Source organism: Dendrobates tinctorius, unplaced genomic scaffold (assembly GCF_039654945.1).
Source record: "Dendrobates tinctorius isolate UK_male_01 unplaced genomic scaffold, ASM3965494v1 ptg000135l, whole genome shotgun sequence".
Classification (NCBI taxonomy): domain Eukaryota; kingdom Metazoa; phylum Chordata; class Amphibia; order Anura; family Dendrobatidae; genus Dendrobates; species Dendrobates tinctorius.
This window is the reverse complement of record NW_027361803.1, coordinates 14086619-14109542: the sequence shown is the minus strand read 5'-3', so window position 1 is coordinate 14109542 and position 22924 is coordinate 14086619. Positions and strand designations below refer to the sequence as shown.

Here is a 22924-nt window from a genome sequence, read left to right as displayed (position 1 = left end):
TTTTTCATTTTAATGTTCTAATGTTTAAATGCTATGATTTCTATTTTTGTTTTTACCTAAAACTTTGTTACCACATATTAACAGTTTATTTTCTCATCTTATTCCACCACACAACCTAATTTATATTTTTTATATTTTTTTTCTAATTCGTAATTTTTTTCACTTCTTATTCTCTCTCCTCCATGCCAGAATCCCTATCTTGTCATTTACAATTTTTTATGTATTTCACATACTCTTTCAAATTGAATTTTGATTCTCTATCAATTCTAAAATTTGATTTTTTTAGATTTGGCTTGATTTTTAAAATAAAAGCATCCAAAAACAATGTGCAAACAAGTAGAATGGTTTCTTTTAGAATCTATTTTTTTATTGAAAATACACCTACAAAGTACAATTCTTCAATCCACACTGGGTACATGAAAACAGAACCAGTAAAGGACATGTGGAAAGAAACTTCTATTGTACCTGATTCATGAAAACAGTTAGTTACATGACAAAAAGACAAATGATTTAAAAAAAATTAACAAATAAACGACAATTTTCAACATTAGAATTTTATCAAAATGTTCACAAAATTCAAAAACAACACACACAGTTACTCTCTAAAGTTAAGTTTTGTACATAGAATTTTTTTGTATCTATTATAAAAAATATCTCTACTTACATTTCATAAGATCTGTATTTCTCTATTCATATTAGCAAAATATAGCATTTATATTGTACTGTATATCTCTGACTTGTGTAATGCCTGTAGATCTTTTTTAAAAAGGTACCCAGTTAAAACTTCTAGCGAACGTAGATATTTCTCAGGATAGTACATACTCTGCACTTAAAAAAATGATCGCTTTTTCTTTTACACAATATATATACAGAACGGAAATTACATAACCTTTAAAGAACAGTGGCTGAGATACATTTGGGTTCAATTTCTGGTGAGTATTCATATCACATTGAAAATTATGTTAACTCTATCATGATGGACAAAAATGCTCAAACTTGTTTTGTCTTACTTAAAAACCCAAAGGGCATTGGATTAAAGGGCTCATACACAGGGTCATAATACAGCTCATGCACAGGTCCCATGGGCTGCGATTGGCCAATATTGTCCCCATGTGTTACCCACAGAGGCTTTTCCTCAATCTGTGAGAGAGAGAAAAATATGGCATGATGTATTGTGTATTATGGAGATACTCTCAATTGCCATGGGCATGAACCCTACAGAAAAACATTAAAAAAAACCCTTCGTCATTAAATTTGTAATCTTAAGACTACATTTACAAGGCGCACTGGTCTTTTATAATAACACATTTGATCACATGTGCGATTGGTAAGTCAAAATTGCACATGAAGGACATGAATGTTTTTCTCTATGGAGACAAATTAAGGTTAGTGGTTGCTCCTTGGCAAGAGATATTTTTCTGGGCCCCGATTCCACCTTTGGGACCAAGACCCTATCTGGCCTATATGTAGGAGAGGAGGCATTGCTCTCTCCACTTAGCCTTGATGATGGCTCTTAGGGCCTCCAAATGCTAGGTTTTGGAATCGGCAAGTAGGAAAGAGATACCGCGTGTATGAAGTCCCGGGTAAATATATATAAAACATAACTTTTAATAGGTTATTTCAAAGCTTCAAAATATAGATAGATAAGTGGAGATAACCAGACGGACCTACACGCTTTGCCTGGACGCCTTACTCATGGTCTTGAGTCTTGAGACCATGAGTAAGGCGTACGGCCGAAATGTGTAGGTCCATCTAGTTATCTGTACTTATCTATTTTTTGCCGGAGTGGATACCCTGGAATTTTTAAATAATCTAATAAATGTTAAGTTTTATATATAATTACCTGGGCCTTCATAAATGCTGGATCTCTTTCCAATCTGCTGATTTCTATAGTGTGTCTGCTCTGACCGATCCGTGGGAGCCTTCCCGTACTCTGGTGATTAAACATCCAGTTTGGTGATCTTGAGAAGTGTTTTTTTCACTACATTTTGGAAGGACTGGTTGACCATCTATCTTAATGGGAAGGCAGAGATGGTAGTAAACCATCATTGCCTTGTCAATCTCTGACATTCGGATCTCTACTCCAACAGCTGCCTATGATTCGTCCGTGATGTATTCTGCATGTTTAATGTCAACGCCCAATACTTTTATTTCACAGGGAGATATGCCACCACCAGAGGTGTCAGGCAGAAGTTTACTCCTCTATAAATCTATAAAGTGCATCGGCTGACCACTAGGTAAGGTATATGGGCATCTGAAGTATGACCACTCATTCTTTTCGGCTGGATAAGATTGCATTATGGAAAATAGGGAGGTAAGGCAGAACCCCCCCTAGTCCTACAATGTAGTTATAGAGACTGTTATCTACATAGACCCATACTGCAATTCTATCACGGATTCATATATGATCTACAAGTATTTTGGAGACAATCTCCCCTGTAGTATGGATCTACGGGACTCTGTGTGCCATCATATAGGGCACTACAATTTGTGTTCACGGGTCTTAATTCATTAACACAAGCAAAATCACTTCTAAAATGGAATATGTCAGAGTAAATAAAAAAAACTTTTTACTTTTCACATTCCCAATTGTGGCCCAATAGACATTTCAAGTGGGGTCTGAGATGTTCTCTGGCAATGAACTGTGGCAATGTTTGAGTCCCATAGAGATAAATGGGAACATCTCTGATCATTTTTTTTAAAGGTGAACACACCCTAAGATACTTTTGACTTGAGAGCAGCATCAATAGATTGTTAAAAAAATTAAAAAAAAAAATAGCAGAAGGCATAGCTGCCACCAAATGTTATTATACTCTGTAAGACAAAGGGAGACAAGTCTGAAGCCTTCAAGTAAATCGAAGAAAAAATATCAAAAAATTCCAGCAATACCCTTCATAAAATAACCATTTTATCATAATGATTAACTTTAATGTTCGGTGAACCACAGGCATAGATATGAGATGGGAAATTAATTTTAATAAAAATGCTATATCCCTTTTTATTGTAGAATTCAAAGTAATGGTATAACTAAAAGTAGCCTATATTTAAAGACGGTGTCTACATTGGAAATCTCTTTCAATTGGAAGAATCTGTTAATGATAAACCGATCACAGTGTGTTCAAATGCTGGAGCCCCCAGCAAATGTTCAATTCTCTTACAGTGCCCCCACAGGAGAAATGAAGTATTACAGAGCACCTACTGAAATCAATGCAATGTAGGGACGTGATGAATCCCCCAGATAGAATGGCGCTCTACCCTGTGGATGATTGATGTGGACCCTAAATTGTAAAAGTTAACTTAAAAAAACACTTGTGAATTTGGTCCTTCAAATTTTTTTTTCTCCTTGGGTAAATTGGAATATTAGGCGCCCTGTCTAATAAGCACTCGGTGGTAACTTTTAGAGATGGCTCTAATTTAGGTGGCAGAAATCTAGGTATCAATTTAACCATTCTTAGGGAAAACAATGGTTTTAGATAGCAGTGACCATTATCAAAATTTAGTACGGGGGGCCCTACCATGCCTTGCCCATCACATGACCTCTATTTAGGGTCACTCACTTGACTATATGTTCTTTGTGAACAAAATAGTTCAAAAAGGATTCAACAAAAGGATCTAGTTTTATACCCCTTTTTTGCTAAAGTGCAGATCCCATGAAGGACAACTCTTTTCAACATCCTTCTACGTGTTGATGAAAACTTACATAGGACCCCCTACCCATTTGCTCCTCTAGAAGTTGTATGAACAGCCTTGGTGATAAGCAAACCCTTACTAAAGGGTAATCTTTTAATTATTACCAATTATTGTGAAGTCCTACCCTTTAGGACACAGTAGAGGGACTCCAATACAAAATCTTCAACAGGCCCTCCATCTATGTTATGAGGCGGGACTTGGGGCTGATTGTTTCCGCTGTACCCCCGATTGCTACACCCTTGGTTTCCAGGTCATAAAAAGAGATATAAAACCCCCATATTACTAAAATAAAACTCTCGTACAAGCATGGTATTTTCATCTTCGGTTAGCACAAACTGGTCAGAGCCACGTTGGCAAAATATTATTAAAAAATAAAAAACGGGTATTGTGGCACCGATGATTGATGGTTGTCTGGCTACAGTTGGCGTCACACTAGCACCAGACGATATGTTTGCAAGTTAAGATGATATAGAATGAGCGTGTTTCCAGTCAGAAGATGATGGAGGGCGTCTACATTTTAGTTTCGCTGTCTATGGGTTTTTCAGTTTCATTTTCCTGGGAGATCAGCTGGTAGGGTTTCTTCATTTCATTTTCCTCAATCACGGAGTTGCCCATTTCAGCATCACCCTTTTTCAGCTCATGTCTGGACAGATGCTCCACTATTCCAGCACCAAGTGAGTCCCCAAGCACGTTTGTGGTGGTACGAAGCCGGTCCCTGTAATTTAAGATGTAGACCATGAAAGACAAACCCACTCAGTACTTAGGATTTGGGTTACATCTATGTCTAAGCAGAGGAATAGGAGCTCTATATGAGGGTGAGAATTGTTTTGGCCTTGGGGTGATTTTCTACTGATCCCAACACCTCTACACCCTTCCATCTGACCACTACCACTTGGCTGGTTTGTGGTCTTTTTTAGCCTTCATTGATAATATTCAACCATTGAGTGTCTACAGGTCATAATTTATAAATTGCCATGCAAACAGACTACAAACAATTGCTGTATAGTTTGTAGTTATGTGATACTCCACTTCCATCGCCTCCTCCTTCTTTTCTCGATAACCTAAGAAATGTAGAATTGAGCAGTAAGGGCCAGATGGAAGCTTCTATGACTGCAGAATCAGACTACACAGAGATCGTTTGTAGTCTGTTACTATGGAGACTCGGGTCTGTAAGAAGCAATAGCCACCCAATAGTAAGAGAGTTTTAAAAGTAATATATATTTGTAAAATTGCTGCATTAGAGCAGTATGAAAGTATGGTAGTTAATTAATGGACTTCAGCTTTAGGGTTAGTATTACTTGCTTTTGTAGGTGATCAGAAGGGGGCATGGTAAAGGAAACCCCAGATCAAATATTCAATAGATATCTCAGAGACTTGATAAGAACTAATTGTAACCTTCTGGGATGACAAAACGATCAAACTAGTCCTGCAAATAAAATTTTGGTAAATACTTACAAAAACCAATCAACTGCAATGATCAATGTAATGTCTTCTGTTGGCAATCCCACCGATGTCAGCACAATAACCATGGTGACAAGACCGGCTTGTGGGATCCCAGCGGCTCCAATACTTGCAGCTGTGGCTGTGATACTACAAATAAAGAACAAGTTATATTACTTACTGAGAACATTGTCAGAAATTCCAAAAATAGTTCATATGCAGTGCCTTTTCCACATTTTCTCACGATACACCCACAAACCTAAATGTATTTTATTGGTATTTTACGTGATAAAAACACAAAGGAGCAAGTATTTGTGAAATGGAAAGGAAATAATATGGGGTTTTCTAATTACCGTACTTTAAAAATATAAATCTGAAAATTTTGACATGCATTTGTATTCAGTCCCCCGAGTCAATACTTTGTAGGACCACCGTTCACGGCAATCTCTGCTACAGTCTCTTCCAGTTTTACATAGTAACATAGTAACACAGTTTTGAAGGCTGAAGGAAGACCTTATGTCCATCCAGTTCAGCCCATTTTTAGTGCAGCTGTTCTGCATTGTTGATCCTGGGGAAGGCAAAAAACCCACAGAGTAGAAGCTAATTTTCTCCATAGGGAAATAAATTCCTTCCCCTAAGCTGGGTCAACCATCTACCTATAATATTCTGTTATTCGTAACCTTCTATACTGTTACTCACAAGAAAAGCATCCATTCCTTTCTTAAATTCATTCAGTGAGTTGGCCATCACCACATCCTCAGGAAGAGAATTCCAGAGCCTCACTGCTCTTACCGTGAAGAACCCTCTTCTATGCTGGTGCAGAAATTGTCTTTCCTCTAAACGAAGAGAATGCCCCCTTGTTCTTGTCACAGTCCTTTTTACAAACAGTTCATTGGAGAGATCTCTGTATTGCCCTCTGATATACTGTACTTGTACATATATATTAAGTCTCCCCTAAGTCTTCTCTTTTCTAGAGTAAATAGACCTAATTTTGATAGCCTTTCTGGGTATTGTAGTGAACCAACTCCATTTATCATTTTAGTAGCCCGCCTTTGAACATTTTCAAGTTCAGTAATGTCTTTCTTGAGCACAGGCATCCAAAATGGCACACAATACTCCAAGTGTGGTCTGACGAGTGATTTGTACAGAGGGAGAATTATGTTTTCATCTTGTGTCCCCAGACCTCTTCTAATGCATCCCATGACCCTATTTGCTTTGGTGGCAGCTGCCTGACACTGGGCACTCCAATTTAGCTTCTTATTGACTAAGATGCCTAAGTCTTTTTCCATGTCTAAAGATGACATTTTTGCCTGTTCTTTTCACACTCGCTGTCACTCAATTAGATTAGATAGAGGCATCTGTGAGCAGTAATTTTCAAGTGTTGCCACTGATTTTCAATGGGATTTATGTTTGGACTGTGACTGGGTCATTTATGTACATGGATATACTCTGATCTAAACCCTCCATTGTAGCTCTAGCAAGATGTTTAAGATCATTCTGCTGGAAGGTGAACCTATGCCCCAGTCTGAAGACTGTAACAAATTTTCCTCCAGGATTGCGCTCCATTCATCTTCCCATCAACTCTGACCAGCAACAGGGTGCTGCCACCACCATGATTGATGGTAGGGATGGTATTTTCAGGGTGATGTTCTGTGTCAGTTTTCCACCACACATAGTGTTTTACATTTAGCCCAAAAAGTCCTCCTTTGGTCTCATTTGACCGGAGCACCTTCTTCCACATGCTTGCGGTGTCCCCTACATGGTTTTTTGCAAATTGCAAATGGGACTTCTTATTAGAGATGGGCGGACCCCTGGAAGTTCTGGTCTAGCAGGTTCTGTCGAACAGTTAAAAAAAAGTTTGGGTTCGGGTACCAGAAGAGTACCTGGACCCAAACCCCATTCACCCTAGTGTTTGCTCCTGTGCATAACAGCCCGGCAAACACTGCCTCTGATCGGTGGTAAAATCATTACTGCCAGTAAGACAGTCGCTGTTCCCACGTTGTCATTTGAGCCCACAGCTATGATCGGAGGTAAAAAGTTTATCTCCAGTCACTGGCGGAGGCTGATAGGACTACTGCTTCCATCAGCCAACGCCTGCTGCCGCTAATAACATCAAGAGCAGGAGCGGCTGATGGGAGTAACTAGCCAGGCAAAATTGACAGCTGGGGCAGCAACTCTCAGGTGTCAGCTTCCGCAAGGTTATCAAGAATAGAGGGGTCCACATGCTGTTTTTTTAAGTTATTTATTTAGAGCTCAGGTGCCGGGTGATGAATGCTCCCATCAGCTGCCGCCTGCCCTCACTGTTATTAGCGGCAGCAGGCAAAGGCTGATGAGAGCAGTAGTCCCATCAGCTGACGCCAGTGACCGCAGGTAATCCTCTGATCACAGCTGCGGGCTCACGCTTTCATCTGATAGCTGGCAATGATTTTACCGCCGATCAGAGGCAGTGTTTGCCACCTTGTCATGCACAGCGTGAGACACATCGGGTGATGGGAGGGCCGAACCCAAACAGTAACACAGACTTCCTGGTGAAGTCCGTGTTCGGTATCTGTGCCCGAACAGTAGATGTTCGGTACGGATGCCGAACTTTACTGTTCTGGTTCCCCCATCTAAACTTCTTATGGCTTCCTTTCAAAAATGTCTTTCTTCTTGTCACTGTTCCATGAAGTCGCATTTTGTGGAGTATATGACTAATAGTTGTCCAGTGAACTGATTCTCTTCCCTGAGCTGTGGTTTTCTGCAGCTCCTCCAGTGACTGTGGTCCTTTCGGCTGCTTCTCTATTTAGTGCTCTCCTTGTTTGGCATGTCAGTTTAGGTGGATGGCCGTGTCTTGGTAGGTTTGCAGTTTGCTATACTCCTTCCATTTTTGGATAATGAACTGAACAGTGCTGTGTGAGATGTCCAGAGCTTGGGCTATTTTTTTTATAACCTAACCCTGTTTTCCTCTTCTCCACAACTTTATCCCTGACTTGTCTGGTGTGTTCCTTCGTTTTCATGATAGTGTTTGATCACTAATGTTCTTACACAAACCTCTGAGGCTTTCACAGAACAGCTGTAGTTATCCTGAGAAGAAATGATACAAAGGTGGACTCAATGTACTAATACTATGATTTCTGGAGGCATTCAGGATTTTATTAAGGGGTACCAAAATACAAGGGGCTGAATACAAATGCACATCACAATTTTAAGATTTATATTTTTAAAATATTTAGAAAATCATGTGTCATTTCTTTTACACTTCACAAATACTTTCTACTTTGTGTTGGTATCACATAAAATCCCAATAAAATTAATTAATGTTTGTGAGTGCAGCGTGAAAAATGTTGAAAAGTTACTGAGGTATGAATACCTTTTCAAGGCACTGTATAATCTTTAAGACAAAAGCTTCCATAATGTTTGATCAACTGTAGTCATTTTAAGTTTTGCAATGTATTTGCAATTCTTACATAAGCAACACAAATCCGTGCTTTTACTTCTCAAAAGAGAAAGATCTGAAATAAGCTGCTTGCATGTAGTAGAGGAAGATTTCTGCTCTGAAGTCTGTAGAATTGTAAATGCAGCTGTGGAGCAGCTCCTGCTGTTCTAAGAATGGAATCAATTACCTTATTGTAATAATCTGTCCAAAATTAAGGTCATAATTGTTGACTTGAGCAATGAAAATAGCAGCCAGGGCTTCATAGAGGGCGGTGCCGTCCATATTGATTGTAGCTCCTACTGGTAGTACAAATCGGGTCACCCTCTTGTCCACTTTATTGTTTTCTTCCAGACACTTGAATGTAATCGGTAAAGTTGCAGAGCTGCAAAAAAAAACAAAACAGTAGATGTGAGCTGAACAGCATGGAGCAGGCGATAGGGAGGAAAGCGGTTTAGGTTTCTTCTGCTCCAATCTGCTTCCTCACCAGTGACAGAGTAGCCTAATCCCCTCTACTTGGTTTCGACTTTTGGTCCGTATGCTTTAGGCACTGGAGGTTGCGTATTAGAAGCGCACAACTCATCGTTGTACTGAGGACGGCTTAGCCATCACTTGAAGCTCCTGGACCCCAGTGCAAAATCTGTACAATGTCCCCATCTACCTTGTCACATTTATAGTACTGGTATCTTCTTAGGTAGCGGAGGATTCTTTGGACCTGGATGTGACTCCTACCTTTGCCTCATATATAACCACACAAACTATGACACCATTATTAGGCCCAGCATGAGGGGTGGCTCTCATGTTGAGTTGGAAACCGGCTTTGGGGGCTATCACCTAAGTTACTAATTCTAGAGATAAGAATCCTACTGATTCCAATAATGATTCCCTTCAGAATGAAGAGTTGACCGCGCATGCGCTCCGATGCTCCATTGACTCTGTATGATACTGTGGAGATTGCCAAACGCCGCACTTGGTGGTCTGCATATCTGGGATGGGTGGGGATCCTTGCAGTTGCATCCCCACCAATCAGAAAGTTATCCTGTAAATTGATGATAATGTTTAATGTTGGGATTAACCCTTTATACGACCCCATCTGTCTCTCTTGGTCAGCTTTCTGGTCAACTTAGACGCTAAGTGAAAGTGCGCCACAGTAGATCCTTGTTTTGCTACACTATGCAGAAGATATAAAGATATGGGGCTTTCATAGGGTTCTGCTTACACCATATACTTTGATAGCACTTTGATAAGGGGAGGAATATGAATAGATGACAATTATGTTTGGATGAGTGCTTACCTTGAGGAAGTTCCCAGGGCTGTGATCAAGGCTTGCAGCAATCCTCCGATGAACACCCAAGGGTTTTTACGAGTAACAAGGAAGTAAAGCAAAGGAAGGACGACGATGGCGTGGATAAGAAGCCCTATAATCACAGTGATGGTGTACATGCCAAGCTGCCCTCCGACCACCCCCATGTCTTCCATCTCTGCAATCTTCCCAGCAATCAAAAAGAGGATTCCTATGGGGGCATACCTAGGAACAAGGTCACCATACATCAACTACACAATGTCATGATATACATTCACACTAACCATCTTTTAGGCAAGCCCTTCCAGCAGGACACTCATGCGTTGTGTGTAATGTGCAACCAAATAGCTATATCCCTTTTTTTACACTATGTCCACTCTATACCTTTTTCTTTATGCACCCCTTGTATGGAAGAAACCTATCGTAAACGATGTTACCCTTGATGTTTCAAGAGAGTCACCCATTCCTCTGGGAGTGTGGGCCATCGCTTGGATGTTGTGGGGGACTTACCATGTATGGAGTATTCAATAACAAAAAGTATTAGTATTAAATACTTCTTGGAAATCTGAACTTCAGAAAAGGGAAATGGCATTATCAGACTCACCAAAATTGAGTGTTCTGTGGCCGTTTTGAGGAATTTTGGGGGCATTTCTGCATGGTCCTTCGGGGTGAGGCTTAAATGACCAAAATACTCGTAATAATAAAGCTGGATTACACATTCCATAGTTTTTAATGGGATCAGTGATTGGCTACTGCGCTGAAGTTGACTAACATAAGACCGATGCAGCATCGAGAGGCAGCTATCAACTTGAGGAGGGTAAGTAAAACTCAGTTTATTATTTTATAGCCTACACGCTAAAATTAGTTGAAATGGGACAAGCCCTTTAAATCTGCAGTTTTTGTTTGATTTTGAAAATCCCACTCATATGTATTGAAATGTGAATTGTTGCAGTTCTTCGGAGAGGAATATGCCCCAAAATTCTGCAGCAAATACATATGCAAATCTACCGTAAGAGAGAACGCCATAGGACTGGTCATAAAGAAACTGCACCTTGTGCGCCACCTTAAGTCCACGCACGCATCTCTGCTATGTCTATGCGGCCTCATGTATCATCGTAATACATGGATACTCACCACATAATCACCGCAACCAATCTCATAATGGCCTCATTGAGGCTGTCAAAGAAATCTTTTAAGGCTTTGCCTTGTTCTTTCATGTTTCCAATCACCAGACCAAAGCACATCGAGAACACCACAAGTCCCAGCGCATTAACGCCATTCACTGCCCCCGGAACGGGCACCATCTCTTCCCGAAATTTGGTTAATGACTCCATGGCCTCCGATACATTGTTCATGACTGAGGCCAACAAGGTTTCATTTTGAGGCACATAAATCTTGAACTGTTTCTTCTCATAATTCGTCTTGAACTGAATAAGAAAAAAAATGTAAGGTTTATTCATATAAAAAATGTCATAAAAATAAGAGTAAGTGCTAATCTTGTGAATTATAGTCATAAATTTGAATTTCTGTTCCAATATATCTAAAATAAAAAAAAATGGAGCAACTTTGCAAATAAAATTGGTAAAAAAAAATTAAGTACTGTTTTGGGTCTATCACACATATGCACACCGATATGTCTCCATGGTTCATTGTGCTGTATGGCTATGATGTGTGTGTTGCTATTGATGGAGGAAGGACTTCTGGGCGACTGTCAGAAAGTAGATATGGCGGGCTATTGATGGAGGAAGGACTTCTGGGCGACTGTCATAAGGTAGATATGGCGGACTGACTGGGTCCTGGTAGCTCATGGTGTAACCTGAGAAATGGAGAGAAGAGACTCTGATAGATCAAGACTTTGGTCACCTAGTAAAGAAAGTGAGTCCTTCTAAGCTTAGGTTGTAGAAAATGTACCGCCAATGGTGGTAAGGCTTGTAACCAAAATTCAGCGCATGGCAAGGAGGGGTGGTAGCGTCAAGAGGCAGAAATAGAAGATATTCATGTACCAGGCTCAAGTACTGAGCCTGCTACATATCAGGCTGGTGCTGACAGTTTTACACAGCAGACATCTGCCAGTAACTATAGGTTTTGATCGTAGCGGTACACTCCTTAGATGTCATGGTGAACAGCGACCATGGCTTCTAAATGGTTAGACAGCTATTTGGGCCCTCTTGTCACACCCACTCGGCATCAGAGATGCGATTGTGGGAACATAATGTGTTAATCATTGGCAGGCACATTAGAACTTTACTAGGATTTCTATGTGGAAGATTGCTGGTGTGAAAATGGTGGACCAGATGTCGGGAGACATGCCTGATCGGTCACCAGTTGGAACGTGAACGGACTTCAGAAACTAAAGGCAGTTTGGCTCCTCGGCGATGTAAGGCCATGTAAGTAAATGACCGAATGGATGATGACTATGCTGGTCTAGAGTTCAAAGGGAAGAAGGTCTGCAAGAACGCCACGTAAGTGGTAATGGCTGAAGTGTATCGTGGGCCTGTGGGCTTAGCTCTTTGGAGTGTGATGAGACTGTGGAAATAGTTGAGAGACCCTAATCTGGGGAGACTGTAGTCGGGTCCTGAAAAGGGTTTAGGAGAGTCACCATGGGTCCGGTTGAGTCTGCACTGGTTGCTCTGGCGACCTGTGACATGAACTAAAGAGTGGTCTGCAGAATAGACAGTGGAAGGAGGGAGTGCGAGTGAAAGCCCTTGAGAGTCAGGGCCTAAGTGTTTAGCCGCCCAACTGTTAGTATAAGTATAAATAGAGAAGATCAAAAGGTGGTCCCCTTTAGATTTCTCCAAGGGAGGATCCTTGAGGTGCAGAATCAGTAGCATAAAGAACAGAAGGAGCCCTAGAGGGCAGGGACTGGAAGAAGAGAGATAGCCCTCCATGTGTCAGGACGTGAGACTGTGTCCTGGGAGACAGTGGCTCTTGTTTATCCAAACTATCTAAAAGTACATCTGTCCATGTTTCCCATAGCAACCAATCATAGCACAGCTTGCATTTTATAAACAGCTCTGATAACATGAGAGCTGTGCTGTGATTGGTTGCTATGGGCGGACATATTGGTTTTATAACAGACCGTTTCCAACCATCTACCCCAGTGTTTGTGATGAGGGCAGAACATTGCTAGATTCGTCCTGTGTCTGCTCAGTTTGCTTGCTGTACATCGCTGTTGTATAATCTCTTGTTGCGGTACTGAAGCCATCGCGCATTTAACGTGACGGTACTCAAAACACAATGTGTGACATGAACGGGTTCGGTCAAAGATTAGTTAATTTTCTCTGTGCTTTTCTCCATTGTTTAAGTGGAACCATTAGGAAGGCACATAGCTCTGCACCGGAGCTGTGTACGCAAACTATGTCAGAACCCTTTACATGGGTGTATTATGTCTGCGTCTAGGTGACAACCAATATGGCCGCCATTATGCAATATGGGGATTACCACTCAATTCCAACAAGAAATATAGTAAATATAGTATATAGAAGTAGTATAAATAAACAGTAAATATCAGCAATAACTGTAAGGCTATGTGCACACGCTGCGGCTTTGGCCTCTGTGGATCCGCAGCAGTTCTGCAGACAGTGTACAGTAGCATGTAAGTCTATGGGATTTACATTCTGCTGTGCACATGCTGCGGATTTTCAACTGCGGAAAAGCTGAGGTTTTGATTTTGAATCTGCAGAAAGAACTGACATGTCACTTCTTTCTGCGGATTCCGCTGCGGTTTACCGCCTATTCCATTGTCCAGGTGTCAAACCGCAGGGGAAAACCGCAGGCCAATCCGCAGGTCATTTTAGCTGTGGTTTTACCTGTGCATCTGCAGATACAAATCCGTGGTGAATCCGCAGCGTGTGCACATAGCCTAATACGCCACATTTATAATGTTTAGAGGTTATCGTGGATCTCGTACCTGTTTGAAGCAGGCCTCCACCATATTGGGAGGGAACATATTTCTGTCAGGAAGGAGATGAAATAGAGAAAGGTTACGAAACCCATAGAAAAAAGTAATATAATGTTATAATATGTATAATATAATGAATAATGTTATGTAATCTAATATATAAAGCTCAAGTGTGTGTATGTATGTGTGTATGTATGTACTGTATGTGTGTATGTATGTATGTGTGTATGTATGTATGTATGTGTGTATGTCCGGGATTGGCATCCGCACCGTCACAGCTACAGCCACAAAATTTGGCACAGTCACACGTCTGGACCCCGAGAGTGTCCTAAGCTATGTTGTGAGGCGAAATTTTAACCCCACGCGTTCCAATTCACCAAACAATTTTGCCCCTATCTACAGTACATAATGGGGAAAAAGTGTGAAAGTGTGTGTGTATCAAGCCCCGCCCCTCATTATGATGTCATAATGGTTGCCATGGCGATGCTGATGTCATCATAGGTTGCAAGCCCCGCCGCTCATTATGATGTCATAATGGTTGACTATGGGATGGAGGATGTGTGATGGGTATATGGGCACTGGACTATGGGATGGAAGATGTGTGATGGGTATATGGGCACTCGACTATAGGATGGAGGATATGTATGATGGGTATATGGGCACGGGACTATGGGATGGAGGATGTGTGATGGGTATATGGGCATGGGACTATGGGATGGCGAATATGTATGATGGGTATATGGGCACGGGACTATGGGATGGCGAATATGTATGATGGGTATATGGGCATGGGACTATGGGATGGAGGATGTGTGATGGGTATATGGGCACTCGACTATGGGATGGCGAATATGTATGATGGGTATATGGGCACGGGACTATGGGATGGAGGATGTGTGATGGGTATATGGGCACTGGACTATGGGATGGAGGATGTGTTGGGTATATGGGCACTCGACTATGGGATAGAGGATATGTATGATGGATATATGGGCATGGGACTATGAGATGAAGGATGTGTGATGGGTATATGGGCACGAGACTATGGGATGGCGAATATGTATGATGGGTATATGGGCATGAGACTATGGGATGGAGAATGTGTGATGGGTATATGGGCACTCGGCTATGGGATAGGAGATATGTATGATGGGTATATGGGCACGGGCCTATGGGATCGTGGCTATGTATGATGGGTATATGGGCACGGGACTATGGGATGGAGGAGAATTATAATTTGCTATAACTAACCACAGTTAGTTACTATGCCTGGGCAGCGCCGGGCTCTTCAGCTAGTAAAATATAATTTACCTTATTAAGCAATTTTATGTAATACATATTATATATATATATATATATATATATTATTATGTATCTATATATGCAATATATTAGAATATTATATATACTATATTAGATGTATTTATATTATATATATATATATATATATATACTGTATATACAGTATATATCTATACAGTATATATAAATATTATATATGTAATACATTGGAATATTATGATATACAGTATGTATGACATATTAGATTTATTTACTATTTTTATATTACTTATTATTTAAATATAAAATAGATAATATAAAATAAAATATTTTATATAGTATAATCTGAATTATTTTATATATATATAAATACTGTATATATAATGTATAATACATATAATATAAAATATATATAATATAGCATAATATAATTTAAAGTGTAATATATTGTATAATATAATTTAATACAAAATAATACAGTGTAATATAATATATACCATAATATAATATATTGTATATAATCATGCAATGAAAAGAAGTGTGACGTATCACAAATAACTTAGGCCGGAAAAGCACATAATTTGCAGGGCCCTGGTACCTGAGGAAGATAAAAGGCCCCTCTGTCACATAAGAAGACACCAGATACGGATACTTATAGATTTATAGATAATAATGCACCTGATTAAATCAAGGAAAGCGTCCGCAGCGGTGACTTGCTCGATTTTGCCCTCCCGGTGCATTTTCTCTTTGCTGCCCTTTCCGGGGTGGATTATGATGACGATGATAATTCCAATGATTACTGCAATGACCGTTGTTGTCATGTAGTAAACGACAGCTCGGATTCCCATTTTCCCGGATGCCTTACTGTCCAGTGCTGCCATGCCTAAAAAGAAAAAAATAAGACCTGTTAATGCATCCTGGACCTGGAAATATGGAAAAAGTACATGGTGTAGGGTGGGATGCCAGCAGCTAGTATTCTACCTCCTAACCCAGCAATAATGCTATTTGAGTGCTATCTTTAAAACAAATTATGCCTCCCTAAGTGCTCCATTCAAAGTAAGGATTGCCCTGAGTATTCCCTCTGAAACTTATAATATCACCTTTGTGCCAACCAGTGCAAAAAAATATGGTTTGCACTTATTCCATTGGTGTCATTGCACCGCCGGCACTGGGAGTCTGCACTGGGAGCCTGCACTGGGTGATTGCACTGGGTGGCTGCACTGGGAGCCTGCACTGGGTGGTTGCACTGGGAGCCTGAACTGGGAGCCTGCAGTGGGAGCCTGCAGTGAGAGTCTGCACTGGGAGCCTGCACTGGGTGGCTGCACTGAGTGGTTGCACTGGGAGCCTGAACTGGGAGCCTGCAGTGGGAGCCTGCAGTGAGAGTCTGCACTGGGAGCCTGCACTGGGTGGCTGCACTGGGTAGTTGCACTGGGAGCCTGAACTGGGAGCCTGCAGTGGGAGCCTGCACTGGGTGCCTGCACTGAGAGCCTACACTGGGAGCCTGCACTGGGTGCCTGTACTGGGTGGTTGCACTGGGAGCCTGCACTGGGTGGTTGCACTGGGAGCCTGCACTGCATGGCTGCACTGGGAGCCAGCAATGAGGTTGCACTGGGAGCTGCACTAGGAGCCTGCAATGGGAGTCTGCACTGGAAGCCTGGACTGGGAGTCTGCACTGGGTAGCTGCACTGGGAGCCTGCAGTGGGAATCTGCAGTGGGAGTCTGAACTGGGAGTCTGCACTGGGAGCCTAAACTGAGGTTGAACTGGGAGCCTGCACTGAGGATGCACTGTGTGCATATGTGGCGCCCTTGAGGCTCAGTCACCACAGAGGTACTGCACCTCCTCCTTAGGTGTGGTATCCCACCATCCAGGTAAGGTGGAGACTCCTGACCACGCTCCAACACCTGCACCCCACACCACAAAGTAGTGTAGCAAAGCACCTTCGGCGGCTCCCTGCTTGGAGTGTAGCAAAGCACCCATTGGTGGCTCCCTCTTTGGAACACGAAACGTGCTGGGAGGTGGGTGGAGTTAGATTACATTTCAAGGAGCGGGAAGAGTTTAAGTTAGTCAGTCAGTAGTTGGTTGGAGAGAGAAGAAGATCCCTAGAGAGAGGGATAGATGGATGGAAGTGCTGCAGCAGATCCCAGTGACCTGGGTCTGCTGGCACAGGAAAGGAAGAGAGAGAGCGACATAGACTGAAAGCCTGATTCTCCATAGAAAGAAAGGATTAGTATGGAACGTGAGGAGTAAAAGAGAACAGAGGACATGGGTGAGAAGAGAACCCTTCCTAGAAATTCTAAGCGCAAGGCCGGGGCCCGGTCCCCGAGGTTGTACGGATACTAATGGTCCTGCAGCAGACACCGGAGGAATAGAAGTAGTGACCACTTTATTCCCACACAAGACTTGGGGGCACAACAGCAACTGGATAGTGAGCCGGGACTTAGTAGCAAGGAGTCCCCAAAGCAGGCTACAGCTGTCTGCCGTACAAGTAAGGTTCATAAGAACATCGGACAGGAGGAACTCCAGTGTAACTCAGTACTAGGAGTACTTCATCTAAAGGCGCTATAAGAGGAGACGTTCAGAAAGGCACATGTTGGCGGAGTGTTGGAAAGGAGTATTCCATCTGGCCTGGAGGTTGACTGAGTCCCAGACCCGGAAGACATGGCACGGAAGCGGGCACCTGTTTGTACAACAGACTGTGAGTAAAGCTTTGGAACTACATGCCCTGGTGTCCTCCACTTATTCCTGCGTCAACCTGCCCGGCACTGCTACATCCCCTGCGCCTGACACTACACTGTTGTGAGTTCATTTTCCCCTTCACTACTGAGGCCCGATGAACTCCCTCTTCTGGTAAAGAAAGGTAGTGAGCCTGATTATCAAGCACCTGAGCCTAATGATGATGACTGGCTGAGTGGAGTGACTGACTGGATATAAGGCCGCCGATGCCCTTCTGCCCTGCGGGTGATTTCTCTGTGGGATCCTTGGAGACCAGTCTGAATTCCTGCTCTTCTAAAGCTAAGTTTTCTGCTCTGCCTTTTGCATTTGTGCTTTGACTTTGTTTTGCTTTGTTTTTCTGGATTTCTGCCATTCCCTGCTGGGGTGAGCTGAATTCCTTTAGCTCTGTCTTCAGAAAGTACCTGAGTGCTGATATAGCATTTGAAGCCTAGCTGCTTCAGGGTCTTTTTCCATATCAGCCTGTTGGCTTATGTCTTTGATAGGGTTTTGGCAGATTGCAGACAGCAACCTTCCTTTCCTGTCCTGTTTAGTTAGTTTGGGCCCCATCGTTTGCTCAGCCTATCTTTCTGTCTGTGTGAGTGTTTTTTCATCTTGCTTCACCGTCATTATATGTTGGGGGCTGCCTTTTACTTTGGGGTCTGCTCTGGGGCAGTTTAGATTTCCTTTTCTGTCTTTAGGCTATTTAGCTCTCCGGCTGTGATCGAGGGGTCTAGGGCACCGTAGGAACCCCCCACGGCTACTGCTAGTTGTGTTGATAGGTTCAGGGGTCTGCAATCTGATAGTTGCCAACTTCTCTGGTTTTCTGGACGTAGCTTCTATTTTTGTGTCTGCCTCCTACGGTGACTCTTTCATAACACTACACCATCTAAGTGTAACCATATCTACACTGCTCTGGGACTACAGCCCTGCCTGTGGAGGGCTATACCATTACTGCTGCACCACACCATCTGTCCCAGAGGATCTGTCTGCAGCGTCGGCCTAACATCTACATTGCCGAACACCATAGGTGGTGTCACGACTTACACATTGACACTGAACATTTACAATGGGCGCCCAGGGCCACGGGTCGGGCCACAGCTACCGTGACAACTCCCATTGAGATACACCGGGCCCGGTACCGAGTACCGCACAGCCCTGGGTGTGAGGGCGTCCCAAACGTACTGAGGTTGCACTGGGAGTCTGCACTGGGAGTCTACACTGGGAACCTGCACTGAGGATGCACTGCGAGTATGCACTGGGAGCCTGCACTGAGATTGCACTGGGAGCCTGCACTGAGGATACACTGGGTGCATGTACTGAGGTTGCACTGGGAGCCTGCACTGGGAGCCTGCACTGGGAGCCTGCACTGGGAACCTGCACTGGGAGCCTGCACTGGGAGCCTGCACTTGGAGCCTGCACTGGGAACCTGCACTGGGAGCCAGCACTGGGAGCCTGCACTGGGATACTGACATCTAATAGACCGTAGGTCTACAGCTGCTGGTGGCCCACAGGTTGGAGACTTGGAGACTATGGTTCCATGCTCTATCACAGGATTCAATTGTATCAGTATCATGTTGTTGCAGATACAATTCAAAGTGGCACTTGCATGGAGATCCAGGGCACCCCAAAAAAACGTATTATGAAATTTTGCACTTAGGTTCTTGGTTAAGAATTCAGTAAAAAAGGTTTTGTGTTTTATTCTCTGTTTCCATGTTTGCCACAAAGATCCTTAGGGGAGGGCAATCCTGTGCACGTTTACCATCCTAAATAGCAATAGTTCTACTACTTTTCTTCAAGAGCCCCAGAGCAGATGCAAGGCCTGCATTTATAGCAGGAGGAGATTACCAAATATGCAATCTTTTACATAAGGGCCCACTGTCACTTTAAAAGTAGATCCTACTGATAAATTGCACATACGGGACTAAGACAATGAATTTCATGATGTACAATTACTTGTAGTCTTAAAGGAGCCAAAGGAGAGCAAGGGTTCCCAAAAACAATTCTGGCACATTGGCGTCTGTATATTTCCGTGTCTGCACCATCATAATTGAGATGTATATAGGCCTTGAGTAGCCATTACACTGTGCTTCAAGAGTTTCCCAGCTGCAGTTAATACAAGCAAGCTGAGCTTTACTCACCCTCCACAGGTCCATGACTGCATCACTGATTCTATAGCACAGGTGTCCCATCAACAGCACTGCAGCCAATCAGTTCTGCTTGTGTTGATGGCACAAGCTCACTTGGCTGCTGCACTGCAGATAATAGGAGACACTAGAAATAGCACTGGACACTCATTGCTGGACCTGGAGATGGTGAATAAAGCACAATTTATTTCGAAATAAACTGCTGAAACTGGTTTGCTGGAACTGGAAAATCACTTTAATATTATGGAGTCAAATCTTTCACGAAGACAGGATTAGGCTCTACTTTGTACCATCTCTGTTGCTATTGGGTGGGAGAAACTGCTCAAACCCCGCCCTAGAGGAACTGCAACTAAGAAGGAATGGTCCAATGAGCACGAAGGGCAAAAACTCTCTACAAGCCCTTTTATCCTGTGGATATAAGGGGTCTCAGGTATAGGGCCCATGCCTATCTAATACAATTTTTGGGATATTATTGTTGATCCGTTGGGGGGCGAACATTCAAGTGCTGAGAACTCTTAAGTGAGGACGTCCGAATAGAAAACCTTCTGTTCAGCGTCTATTCACCCGGACTTTGTTCTGGGCTGATGTAGAGTTAAACTGGATTTTTTTCCCTACCTCGTAGCCCCCAGAGGTGCTTGTTATGTCTTTATCTCGACTCAGTGTGACCGTTTCACACTCGCTTAAGGAGAAAGGGGCCGGGAGCCTAATAGAAAGAAAGGGGATTGAGGGAGATTTTTCTTGTTTGCATCTTCTGTTTATCCCTCACGTCATCCCTTTCACCGTTGGAGTGCAGCGCGGGGAGAGAAAATCGCTCGGACTACACTTGGAATTGCTGGGGCAACAAGAGAGGCATCCTTGTTTGTGGTGTCCATTGGCGCTGCAAGTTTCCCAGGGCCCGTCACAGGCGAGAGCGGGCGGGAGGAGGGGGCCACCGTGCATGGCGATGAATACAATATTAGGGATGTGGGAGAGAGATTTGCAGGGGATTAAAGGAGAACATACATCTCCTTGCAACAATGGAGGCTTTTGCTAGCGGCCAGTGAAAGAGAGAAGGACGGATACAAAGACCCACGACACATGACGGATACAGAACTAACTTTATTGCACCTCCATCAAGTATCCGTGTCAGATTCCCATTCAGCGCCGACAGTGATTAGTCCCTCGTATAACACTGAGCGTTTGTGACAGTCGCAGGCGCCGCATTGTACGCCGAAATATACAAAGGCGCGTTTATACAGTACGGCCGGCGGGATCTTTAATAGGGGGTCCGGTTTTATATACATAAAACATAATCATTCGATCGTAAAACTAGAATACAATGTTTTAACTTGTTTTTTAATTTTTTGGTTGCTGCCAGTAAATGAGAACACTCTTTAATAGACTCTGCTGATACAATGTATCCAGTGCAGACAATGCTCTGTGAGCGAAACATCCAGATCTCCTGACTGATACACTGTAGAAGCGAAACGTTCCATAAGATTCTAATACACTAAATTGAGTGTTCTCGTGTCCATGTAGTCAGAAATTCTGTACATTTCTCCTCTCAGCTGAGAAATGATACGATTATACCCAGTGCAGACAATGCTCTGAGAGCTAAACATCCAGGACTACAGACTGATACATTGTATAAATAAAGTGTTATATAAGATTCTAATACAATTAATTGAGTATTCTCGTATCCATGTAGAGTCAATAATCCTGTACACGGCTCGCCCTGCTCTCAGTTGAGAAATGATATGATTACACCCAGTGTAGACAATGCTCTGTGAGCTAAACACATCAGCATTCTCTCTACTCGACAGCTACAAACAAGCCATGCCCTATCCATGTGACTGAGGATGACTTCCTGATTGCTGGTAGTCCAACTGCTAAGACCCCCATGGATCCTGAGATCATGGCTCTGGAACCCCAAGTATGGGGCTTTGTAGCCCTGTCTTGATGTGCACATTTTTTACCTCCACTCCATTCATTGTCTATGGAACTGTGGAAATGGACGAGCACTGCCCCATAGAGAATGAATGAAGTAAAATCAAGCATGGGCACCTCACTCCACTTAGATTGGGCAGCAGAGCTGGTTCTCAGGATTCCAAAGCCCCGATTTTTCTATTAATGGAGGTCCCAGCGGTCGGACCCCCAGCAATCAGTAACTTATCCCTTATCCTATGGATAGGGAATAACTTGCTATTTTTGGAAATAACCCTTTAAAATGGCATCTCTGTTTTCTGAAGAATGTGCGGACCAGCGCTTCTTCAAATGGGATGAAACTGAATGGGAGGAGACACAGATTAGATATTAGAAAAAACTTTTTGACAGTTAGAGTGATCAATGAGTGGAACAAGCTGCCACGAGAAGTGGTGAGTTCTCCTTCAATGGAAGTCTTCTAACAGAGGCTGGACAGACATCTGACTGGGATGATTTAGCGAATCCTGCTTTGAGCAGGGGGTTGGACCAGATGGCCCAGGAGGTCCCTTCCAACTCTACGATTCTATGATTCTATGATTCTATGATTCTAAATGTAAAGTTACCCCTCTGTCTTATAGATATGTATCTCCCAAGAATGGAATGGAGGTGTGCATGCTCCATTTCATTGTCTATGGTACTGTAGAAGATAGGTTAATGCTGTATTCAACTTTCTTCCACAGTTCCATAGACAATGAATGGAGCCAGTAAGCTCCCTTTTGCCTCCCTTGAATGGAGCTCTGTAGGGCCACATTCTCTGAATCCAAAGCCTCCATTCTCAGGTTTGATTGGGATCCCACAGGTCAGACCCTTAGCAATCAGTAAGTTACTTTTAATTGAGTAAATACTTGATGGCTGGCCAAAGGACCCTCGGTATCAGCCATCAAACCCCCAGTAACAGTCAGAGTGTAGGACCCCAAAACAAAGACAACAATAAGACACCAAATATCAGCCATCAAACCTATAGAAGCAGTCACAACATAGGACCCCGTAAACACGGACAGTGTAAGACACCTCAATAACATCCATCAAACCTATAGAAAAAGTCACAATATAGGACTCCAAAAAATAATGACAACCA

At 42.7% G+C, this 22924-nt stretch overlaps 1 protein-coding gene across 1 annotated transcript in view; it reads right to left on the bottom strand.

Moving 5' to 3' along the window:
- Window positions 1-345: 345 nt before the first annotated feature.
- Window positions 346-22924, bottom strand: part of SLC1A3 (solute carrier family 1 member 3) — a 70242-nt gene continuing 47663 nt past the window's right edge. The window contains exons 4-10 of the mRNA XM_073543947.1: window positions 15706-15910; window positions 13756-13798; window positions 10980-11272; window positions 9837-10070; window positions 8733-8927; window positions 5146-5280; window positions 346-4405 (exon numbers count right to left, since the gene is read on the bottom strand). Of these exons, the coding sequence (XP_073400048.1) occupies window positions 4201-4405; window positions 5146-5280; window positions 8733-8927; window positions 9837-10070; window positions 10980-11272; window positions 13756-13798; window positions 15706-15910 (1310 nt within the window). The 3' untranslated portion in view covers window positions 346-4200. The remainder of the gene's footprint in view (window positions 4406-5145; window positions 5281-8732; window positions 8928-9836; window positions 10071-10979; window positions 11273-13755; window positions 13799-15705; window positions 15911-22924) is intronic.